Source organism: Protomyctophum bolini, assembly GCF_963924005.1.
Source record: "Protomyctophum bolini genome assembly, chromosome: 18".
Lineage (NCBI taxonomy): Eukaryota > Metazoa > Chordata > Actinopteri > Myctophiformes > Myctophidae > Protomyctophum > Protomyctophum bolini.
The window spans coordinates 165,947-177,349 of record NC_137879.1 but is presented as its reverse complement, the minus strand read 5'-3'; the positions used below and the strand labels follow the sequence as shown (position 1 = coordinate 177,349).

The window sequence follows — 11,403 nt, the reverse complement described above, 5'->3', positions numbered from 1 at the left end:
CATAATATTGATTTCTCATTGGTCGATGCTTATTGGCTTATACTACACTATATTATCAGAGTGACTTACAGTAAGAAAGGTAAACAACAAACACATTGATTGATTGAAAACTTTATTAACAGTTTGTAGAATATTAAAGTACAGTTCAATACAAATGTCTGAGGATTAAAATTAATAAGAAAAAAGCACTATTAAAGGCTTGTTTCCATTGGGGTCCTCCATTTTCATTTAATTCACCAGGAGATTTAATTACATGCAAATATACAGTAAAATAATCATAGGCTATAAACGGTTAGAATAGACGGTTATTAAACATATGTAGGCTACAGTCTTAAGAGTATAATATTAATATATATAATATACATAATTCATATATACTCTAAGGCTACAGTAGGTCGCAGTTAAATGGAATCGTGCATTTCCTGTCTGTCAGTGTGTCACTCAAAATCCCCATACATGGGAAAGACCCATATATGGTGCCCAGGTCTCGTGATATCACGTGACATCATCAGTGATGAAGACCCCCGATGTCATAGTAAAAGCGACGTGCTGTCGCAATTAAGCCCATATATGGAGATACCTGATGTCATCAATATTTACATTCTCAACAGGCCTGGAAATGAAGGCCCGGCCCTACCTGGGCCCTCATCAAACCCTGTACACTCAAGACTGGCCCCGCTGTCACTCTTAGATCTCCATATATGTAGCTGACCTGTTCTGACATTCCATATGTTGATCTGACCTCATCAAACCCTGTACACTCTCCTTATAGACACGCTCCTTATATGGCCAGTACAGAATGATCTGACCCCCATTCCAAAGCGCTGTCACCCAGGCGGATGCGTGCATGCGACCTCGCCCTTTAGGGCCCTCAGGCGACTTAAGGCTCATTCATAGTCTGGCTTGTCGGTGGTGAGCTGAAATAACGTTGAGCCGTGGTGAGTAAAAACAGAGAGAAGGGCTGGGGGCGGTGGCGGTGGTTTGCTCTTCACCGCGGCTCGTGATGTCATGTTATGTAGAATGGTTATTACATTTCATGATATTTCACAGTATGTAGAATGGGTACATTTCATTATATTTCATCACAGTATGTAGAATGGGTGCATTTCATTATATTTCACAGTATGTAGAATGGTTACATTTCATTATATTTCACAGTATGTAGAATGGGTACATTTCATTATATTTCACAGTATGTAGAATGGGCACATTTCATTATATTTCACAGTATGTAGAATGGGTACATTTCATTATATTTCACAGTATGTAGAATGGGTACATTTCATTATATTTCACAGTATGTAGAATGGGTACATTTCATTATATTTCACAGTATGTAGAATGGGTACATTTCATTATATTTCACAGTATGTAGAATGGGTACATTTCATTATATTTCACAGTATGTAGAATGGGTACATTTCATTATATTTCACAGTATGTCAATCAATCAATCAATCGTTATTATTAAAGTTCATTTTTTTCCAAGACCGGAACCAAACATTGAGGCCTTGATGTTCCTCCCAGTTGAAGTTAGGCTCGCACCTACTTCCGTTCCAAGATCCTATTGCCCGAAGGGACGGTCGCGCTGTGATTGGTTAGTCACTTGGTTAGTTAATATTTATCATATTATAGACATATTGTCCAAAGACAGATGACGGTTTGTTTTAAACTAATATAAATACGTTTATATGTAATAAAATAAATAGATATGATTTTATATTTATATCGATACATCTATCTTGAGTTTAATTTAATGAACGCGCTGTTGCCTAGCAACCAAGCAGCCAATCCCAGTGTGGGCTGATCCCTCCGGGCTATGGGGGCGTCAGCAGCAACGTTGCAGCAGTGAAAACAAAAACTTTAGCAAAGACATTGATTTTGCTGTTAATAATAAATGATACCGTAGCAGGAAATATGTTACATATATTGAACCGAGTCGTCTTGTCTGAACGAGCGGGTCCATTTGGTTCCATTGCCAAAGTTAAATTACGATACGTGTCTCTACAGCCAGCAGCGAAACTAAAGGGACTTTTCATGTTATTTTTTACCACCAACGCTGTTCTGAGAATGGAACGACTGGAAGTGTTAACAGTCTTAAGGTCAGTTTACACCTCATTCACACACACACACACACACACACACACACACACACACACACACACACATTTTAATCATTTATTTATGTCCACATAAGAGATACAAATACAAGGACACAAATATTTACAAGGTGCCGCACAGAATGCAGTCAGCAAATCCCGAACAAATAAATACCCACACACCCTTCAGGGGTACAGGTAACAGCGTCTTCGCCATATTTGGCGGCTACCGATAGTGGAAGATATTGCACAGAATTTCGCAAGCCGTTTGGCTGCTTTTTTCGGCATCCCAAGTTGTTGGAAGCCTCTTACGACCAAACTGTGTACATGTCCTAGGCTGCCGAAGATAAACACATATAGATTGCACCTATAGCCTAGTTCAATGATGGACTGGAGGAGCGGCTGGTACTTAATGACCTTAGTCATAAAGGCTTCCTCTAAGCTAGAGTCAAAGGTGCAGGCCATTTCAAGAATGAAAACTGATTTGTTCTCTTCATTAACCACAACAACATCTGGTGTGTTAGCAGAGAGATGTGCAAAAATGTCAGTATTTTCAGTACAGAGTTGAAACATGGAAGGTTTGACACAGGAATGTTTGTACATTCTCACAGACAGTGCAAAATGTTTGGATATGTCCTTAGTTATGAGATCAACTATTCTGTCGTGGCGTGCTATGTAAAGCCCTTTATAGGCAAAACAGCCATTCAGAATGTGTGACATGGTTTCTGTAACAAGCCCTGTGGTGTGATGCAAGCAATGAGGTGCATGGGTGGAGGGAAACCAGAGGGAGAGGTTGAGTTTGGTGGGAAGGATCTGTAGCCTGGCTTTTACTGTAAAGGTGATAATGTCCTCATTGAGAGCAGTGTTCCTTATAAATGAATGGGAAACAGAGTGGTCAGCATGGGGAAGACAAGCCAGTTTCCCCTGGAGTTTGAGTCCAGTCCAGTGTTGTTGTTGCCGATGTTGGAACATATCCAACAGGGTCCGCCGGGCACCCTTAGGTGTCAACAGGTGGGTGTGTCCGCTGTAGGTCACTGTTGCTCTAACAGAGGTGAGAAGGTCAGTTATTATGTCCTCAGAGACCTCCACAGTCTCAGAGTCAGGCCGCGCCCACTCCAGGGACACACCGGCTTGGATGCAGAGGTCGTTCAGATCCGGCCAATCTGACGAGACACCGAAGCCTGGGGAGCGAGTGTCCAGTTTCCCACTGGGTTTCCTTTTGAACCCAAGGAAGTGGGGCTGTGGCTCCCTGGCTAAGGGGACCTTGCGTCTCGTCATATCGAGGAACAGGGAAGATCTGGCTAGCTCCCTAACATCCTTATCATCATTATTCAGCATGTTTAATAGATGAGCTATGCGCATGCTGATATAGATCCATGACACATTCGGTACACCCAGCCCGCCCCCCCACTGAGGATGGTGAATAATGTCACGGGTGCTGTGTGTGTTCAGGGAAAACCACTTACGTACTAAGCTCACTGTTTTGTTGTTCATTTCGCTTAGTACCTTCTGCATGAGGTGAACATTGGAGAAAAAGTGTTGGACTTTAGACAGTGCTATTGGTCTAATGGCCTCTAGCTTCATTGTTAATGGTAGAGAGCATCTGTCAATACAGATACACACACACACACACACACACACACACACACACACACACACACACACACACACACACACACACACACACACACACACACAGAGAGAGATATTCACACAGAGAGAGAGACCATTCCATTCAGGTCAGTTTACAATTTACAATTTAGGCATTTAGCAGACGCTCTTAATCCAGAGCGATTTACATTAAGCAAGAACAAAAAAGCATGGGAATACATCACATAAAAAGCATTTATCATGAAACATGCGTAAGCTAAGAAAGTAACAGTGGAATATATATATAATGAAACTATACATATAAACTATACATATATACTATACTATGCTATACATATGTACTATGACGTGCTATGACTACGTACAGTGCAATTATAGTGCTGTCTTCATAACATGCTATAAGTCTGTATCAAATGCTATCTAAGGGGGTGGGGTAAGTGCTATGGGCCATGATGGAGTCTGAAAAGGTGGGTTTACCTCAAAATACCCCACTTTATATCTGAATGAGTCACATGTTCAGTCAGTGACTGAATGAACAGTGAATTAATTATCTATCATCTCTGAGTGTGAAATTAATACAGTATATGTTCTGTCAACAATGAGTAGTAGCCTATGAATGATTATACAGACTGTGTGTGTGTGTGTGTGTGTGTGTGTGTGTGTGTGTGTGTGTGTGTTACCCTTTTACAGTCTATATCAGTCTGAGCAAGTAGGCAAGGCAATTTTATTTATATACCACCTTTCATACACGTTCAAACATTCAAAGTACAGTACAGCTCATTTAAAGCCCAGATTATACCAGGCTACCTATCAAGCCTAGTTGATAGACTAGCAGCAATTTGCAACTCTAGATTTTTTTATAATGGGATGAATCTAGAGTTGCAATACCCTCCATTGACTCCCCATTCATCCAATTTGCGTTTGCGATCTGCTTGTCTTAAACGACATTAAACTCACCAACATTGCAGCTGTAGGCCAAGCTTGAATTATCCTCTTTCAATCTGCCGAGCTTGTGTGTCATAAAAATCCACCGTAGACATGTTGTTATTGTTAATATGAGCTACTTTCTGTCAAGACATTCTGTGCAGGTGATTCTTTTTCTAAGTGTTGCAGTTTGGAAGCACTCGTTTTTATTAACGGGGCGCACTGCTGCCTCCTGCATTATGTGCAAATTCGAAACAGGTGGTACGCAGGGTGACTTTGACGTGCGCTTCCAAACTCCTGCACATAATTTCTTGACGGAAAGTATTATTGTACAAGTACATTGTCTTACTGTCCTGCTGTCTCTCCTCCTGCAGATAAACCAAGATGGGAGCGTAGTCGGCGTACAAATACATGCAGGAGTTGTGGCGCAAGAAGCAGTCGGACGTGATGCGTTTCCTGCTGCAGTACCGCCAGCTGTCCAACCTCTACAGAGCCCCCCGACCCACCAGGCCCGACAAGGACCGCAGGCCTAGCAGGGTGAGTGTTTACTGGGTCTGTAGGCTGGGCTACAAGGCCTAGCAGGGTGAGTGTTTACTGGGTCTGTAGGGTCTGTAGGCTGGGCTACAGGCGGCTTGTGTTATTACTAGAAAGCCTACTTTCCACTCTGAGCTCCCCACCACTTGTATAAAATGCATTTATTTTGGCCAGAAAGGGATTTTTTAATATCTGCAGGGGCGCAGTGGAGTAACAAAGTATTTTTTATTTCCGGTAGGAAAAAGATTCCTTTCTGGCCAAAACATGCATTTTCTACGTGTTATGAGGGGCTGATCCAAACGATATCCTCTCCCTGAAGACGGGGAGGAACTGTGATCATCTCCGTGCAATCAGTACATTGGCCCCCTTCAGTCTGCATACCAGGTTTGATGATGTCATCTATTCTACATGCTAAACAAGGCATTCACACACTTTGACACCCTGGGCAATACAGTTAGAATCATGCTGTTTTTAAACTTCTCCAGTGTCTTCAAAACTATCCGGTCACAACTGCTTGCAGAAGCTTGTGTTGAAGGGGGGGGGGGGGGGGGGGGGCATGGTTTGGTGGCATGGATCTAAGATCCAAGAACCTCTGGGGCAGACTGCAGTATGTGAGACTGCAGGGTTGTCTGTTCGGAGGTGCTGGTGTACATCACAGGCACTCCCCAGGGCTCAGTGCTGTCACCTTTCCTGCTCACCCTATAAACATCTGACATCCGCTTCAACTACAAGACATGCAGTGGTCAGCTGATCCCTCCATCTCAGGGCACAGCACTGTGTGTATGTTTCAGTGTGCTGGGTGCCATTTACGTTAGTTGAAGCGTTTTTCTTTTTTTACAAATGTGCTACATTTCATGATCTAGATTAACGTATGAGTAAACTAAGGCACCAGTACTTGTTTTAGATGTTAGGTATATGTAAGATGTTAGGTATATGTATTTATGACATTTGAGAAAGATTTTGTGTTGCCGAAATCAATATAACACATTTTACAAGCAAAAACAGCAGCACTGTGTTCTATTCCAACAGGCTACGTCATTAGCGTATGTTTACGTCATTATCATATCTTTTTTTGTTTCAACAGGCTACGTCATCTATCGTATCCGTGTGCGCCGTGATGGTCGTGAACGCCCCGTACCGAAGGGAGCCACCTACAGAAAGCCCGTTCACCACGGAGTCAACCAGATCATGTTCGCCCTGCAGCCTGCAGTCCACCGCTGAGGTGAGTCTGACCCTAACCTGGGATAGTGTACAGTAGTAGTGTGGACTAGGGCTGACCCAATTTTTTTTATTAATCGACGTTCAATTGATACGCACGGGAATCGATTTTAACATTTTGAATCGAATAGTCATTAAAAAAGCGTCCGCTTTTGGTCCGAGACGGCCCCATGCTTGCGCCTCGCAGCACCTCGCAACGCCTCCTCTTTCCCCGTGTTAACAAGGAAGTCAACTGAACAAGTGCAGCTGCAGTCCCAGGAGCCAGGAAAAATAAATCGAAAGTGTGGTTGCATTTTAAAATACCCTATTTGAATAAAGGTTGTAGGCTACACGAGAGTGAAAATGACCGCTGGGAAAATCCCTAATTGAGAGTGTAGGCAAGCGCACCACAGCTCAGTGGACATTAAATATAGGCTACCATGTTTGATAAGTCATTAGTCAAAACATTACTTACACCCAAATGAAAATATAAACTCACAGATTGGAATTATAACAATCTGTTGAGTATTGCCTGAATAATGCCACTATAAAATCCCAACTTTTATCGATGCGCCATTGCGCTGAGAACCTTGTGGAGCCTGGCGGTGTACATTATACTTGTGCGCGCACCGGAAATTCGAAGATCTGCAATCTCATGCGCTGCGTTGTGCATAGGCTGAGTATAATGGCACAAATGAAACTAGGCCTATATTTTTATTTTGGCGATGCAGAGAATTGATTTTGCCGTTGCCAGCGATATCTTTTTTTTTCTTGTCTGAAGACTGACCTGTTCCATCACTGTGAACTCCCATGCAGCAGAGCAGCTCCTACATACCCAGACCAAAACACTTTAATTTTCTCTTTGGCATTTAATTGCACCTGATCATATTATTGTAATTATGTAGCCTATACTATTTGCCTGTGTTTTTTCTTTTAATTATGCTTTTTTTTGTGCGCCGATGGTGATGCTCCACTTGTTTCAGCCTGTAGGCCTACAGCAATTTGGTCAGCTTTTATTGTTTTAAATGTGCTATATAAATAAAGTTCGATTTAGGCCTATATTGGAGCAGGTGCTGGCAAATAATTAATTACTGTAATGCCATGCAGTGAAGTTGCGCAAATGTCAACTCAATTAGCAGAGCGGAGCTGCTCTCATGCACTCTGCACTGCAGTCTGCAGCACAATGACTGCAGATCTCTTCTTAAAGTTTACTTATTATGGTTTACTTTCAACCATAAACCATAATATGATTGACAAACCTTGGATTATAATTCTTCATCTGTAATTTAACTATGTGGGATTTCTCCATCGGCATCGCATGTCGATAAAAAATGGGATTTCACCAGTGGCATTATTCAGGCAATACTTAACAGATTGTTATAATTCCAAGTGATCTATAATCTGTGAAGTTTATATATTTTTCCCATACACACACTCACAGTCACGTTAATTTTATGATCAATCAAATCAACCGTGGTTGATTTTATTTCTGACAAGTGTCTTGAAGAGTTCATTCATGTTACCGTTCGTTTACAATTGACAGAGGAGTTTGGATTATATATATTTTTATTTGATGGAGAGGTAATGCCTGGTTCAGGCGCTGTTTAATTGTTAAATAAAAGACCAATCCAATATGCGCTCCTCTATCTTCTGCAGCTATATCGCCGTTTTATTTTAAGCCAAATTCATTGTGCGTCAGCGTCACTGCTCGTCTCGCGCCCCCACCCAGTTTATAAGATGCCCCACAACTTTTGTAAAAAGCCTCTTTATATTGAATCTTTCACTGATAGACATCTCAGGGGCAGGTACTGTAGACACAGTAATGATCATCATCTCAGATCCCATTCCTTAAGTTAACATGACATATTAAAGCTAATACAAAAGATTCTATTTTTGAGGGGCGCTGGCCCCTCCTATGTTTAATTTAATTAAGTTTGTCTTGTCTAGACAAACATTCAAAACGCCATTGACAATGGACAGAGTTTAATGTTTGTCTTGTCCATTGACAATGGACAGAGTTTAATGTTTGTCTTGTCCATTGACAATGGACAGAGTTTAATGTTTGTTTTGTCACTAACACAAACATTAAATGCCATTAACACCCGAGCGGCAAGAACGGAGTTCTCCATCCTATCAATTAGTAACACTCGTCGCCCAGGACTGAGATTAATAAAAGGACGGTGATGTATTGATATCAAAACCCATCGCATCGCTCCACAGGCTGGTGTGAATCTAAATCTAAATAATTCCGTCCAATTCTAAGCAAAGATTATGTGTTAGACGGCCCACCGCTAGTCGCGTTAGAATTAATCATACCGCCCGTTGTTGTCGATCTACAGTATGTCAGTGGTGCTCAACTTTCTTCATGTCAAGGACCTCCAGAATTATCTGTATTTGGCCGCGGGACCCCTATCTGTTCCAGAGACCCCCCAGAAGCAAAGATTGAAGTTAAAAACGTCCACAGGGAAAGAATATATATTCAAAGATTCACGCCACATTTTCACAATTTTTCTACAAGCTCGTAGCGCGGTACTTAGTGCCGCACTATGAGCTTGTAAATCTGCTATTTTTCAATAGCTAAAGCATAACATAATCCCAAAAGGGGTTCCCGTCCTTGAATGGGTTAATGTAATAAATACCCCCGGGCGTTTAACTTAACAATGAACAGTGTCTGTTTTGTCTGTCACTGAGCAAATCGACATATATATGTTATGTTATGATATCGTCATGATGTGAGATGATAAGGGTTGGTAAAAAGCCCCTCACTTCACACAGGAGTGATTTTTTTCAAACAATGCGATGCTGCCTCATCAGAGTTTGTGTATATATTGTCAGTTACTTGCATTAGAGGAGCTAACTTTCTGTTTCTATATCTCAGACACGAGGAGCTGCCATGTGGATGAAACAGCAGACGCAGGACATCGACTCTGCTTCGGACACAGAGAGCAAAGACCTGCAGCCGCCGTCTGCATCTGTGAGCCATCACCAACACCACTGAGGGGAGGAGATTGTGTTTTCATCCAGGTTGGCATTTAATGCTCCTCCCACCTCCGGTGAACTCTCACATTTCTGACATTGAGGCACAAGAACACTTTGGTCACTTTTTTTATTTTTTATATGAAGTATATTTATTGGTTTTTCACTTGGGTGACTTTGTGAGTGTGTGTTGGTGTTTCTCGCTTATCAAATCCAGAATTGATTGATTGATTGAAATATTTATTAACAGTTTGCATTACACTTGTTTACAACAGGGTCCACCATGTTCAATTCATCAAAACATTTAGAGACGTACAAATAGACACTTCTATATAGTTAAAGAACAGAACAGGAATTAATCATAAAGGAAGCAAAAAGGGAAAAGAAACGTATACAGTGAGGGGAAAAATGGGGGAAGCAAATATGAGTTAAAAATGTTCCCTCTGAAAGAATATATATTCAAAGATTTGTGCCACATTTTCACGATTTTTCAAAAATATCAGACCTACAAGCTTGTAGTGTGGCACTCGGTGCTGCGCTATGAGCTTTAGATCTGCTATTTTTCAACAGCTAAAGCATGACAATGCTTAAAACACCAAAATGGGTTCCCGCCCAAAATGGGTTAAATATTGGCTGTGATGCGTGGTCCGGGTTGCACAGCTCACGGGACATACAATTTAATTTCAGCTATGAACATTTGTTATTTTAAATAATAAATGTTTTATGTATTTAAATTAAATACATATTTTATTGTTTGAATTAAAGAATATAACATTATTTGATACAACTATAATACATTTCAACATTTTATTGTTGAACTAAATGATAGAACATTATTTATATAAATAATGAGCATTTTTAATATTGTAAGGCAGTGATTCGCCACCAGTGGTCCGTGAGGTGGTTCCAGGTGGTCCCCATACAGCTAAATGATATCAGTTGGTAACCAAATGGACCCTTATTAGATCTTCAAGTCTTGAGAGTGTAAAATGAAGGCAATCAGCATCAAATGAAGCACAGCTTGACACTGACAAAAATGAACCGATCTACAAGCTCACAGCGTGCTGCAGAGTAAGGGCCGATTCATACTCCTATTTTTACCGCTGTTTCGGCGCTGTAGTGCCGAAATGATTTCGGCTCGTCAGAAATTTTCAGTAGCACCGAAGAGCCGACTTTAGGACGGTACCCGCCCCACCCCCCACGAACCTCAAATTGTAGGCTCTACAGAGCCGAACCGACTTTTATTCGGCTCTAAAATAGGAGTATGAATCGGCCCTTATCCTATGTCCTAGGAGAGGTGGTGTAGAAAAACATTAGGCAACATTTGGAATAGAATGATACCGATCATACCGTTCTATAGTCTATGCTTTATTGTTGCTACACTGCCTGTCTTTGGGCATTGTTGCACATAGGAGTAAGAGACTCATCATTGCACTGAATTGTTATATTCCTGGAAATTGGGTTCTGTAAATTCATTGGTAAAAATGTGTGGGAATCCTGTGAAGCGATCATAGTGCCCTTAAATTATTTGATCTGTGTTTATTACTGCAGTCGAGTGCTGATGTTTTATCCAGTGTTTTATTGTCCACTAATTGTCTACCACATCAGTAGATTAGTGTAATGTTTTTTTAACTTGTAGTCAGCTCAATGAATGAACTGGTTGGTGGTGACGTGTGATAAGTCTGTCAGGGACACCTATGGGTGTAGTGGTGAAATATTAAAGTTCCTCTCCACCTGTAAACAAGTCCAAATACACTATTTCCACAGCTATTGTTTGGTGAAAGCGCTCCTTGGCGTTGCTGAAATGGTGAATATTTTCAGCTCCATCCATAGTTTTAAAGAATTAAATGTTTCTTCTGTATTCTCTTTTTTTCATAGCTTGTTGTGCAGAGTCTGGTGTTCATAAGAAAATAATAACAACATGCTTCTTTCTCTGTTGGTGTCAACAAACACAAGAAACAAGCAGCCTAAATTGCAATGGGTTCAATATGAACTAACCTTCAGTAATTAAATATTGTAACTATAACTCATGGGTTAATTATTATCCATTTTAAGTTATTTC

General features: G+C 41.0%; 1 protein-coding gene across 1 annotated transcript in view; it reads left to right on the top strand.

Moving 5' to 3' along the window:
• The first annotated feature begins 1,870 nt into the window (after nucleotides 1-1,870).
• The window catches only part of LOC308333460 (uncharacterized protein), a 66,257-nt gene continuing 56,724 nt past the window's right edge, over nucleotides 1,871-11,403 (top strand). The window contains exons 1-4 of the mRNA XM_080789886.1: nucleotides 1,871-2,102; nucleotides 5,009-5,171; nucleotides 6,253-6,390; nucleotides 9,244-9,389. Coding sequence (XP_080646012.1) covers nucleotides 5,046-5,171; nucleotides 6,253-6,390; nucleotides 9,244-9,363 — 384 coding nt within the window. The 5' untranslated portion in view covers nucleotides 1,871-2,102; nucleotides 5,009-5,045 and the 3' untranslated portion in view covers nucleotides 9,364-9,389. The remainder of the gene's footprint in view (nucleotides 2,103-5,008; nucleotides 5,172-6,252; nucleotides 6,391-9,243; nucleotides 9,390-11,403) is intronic.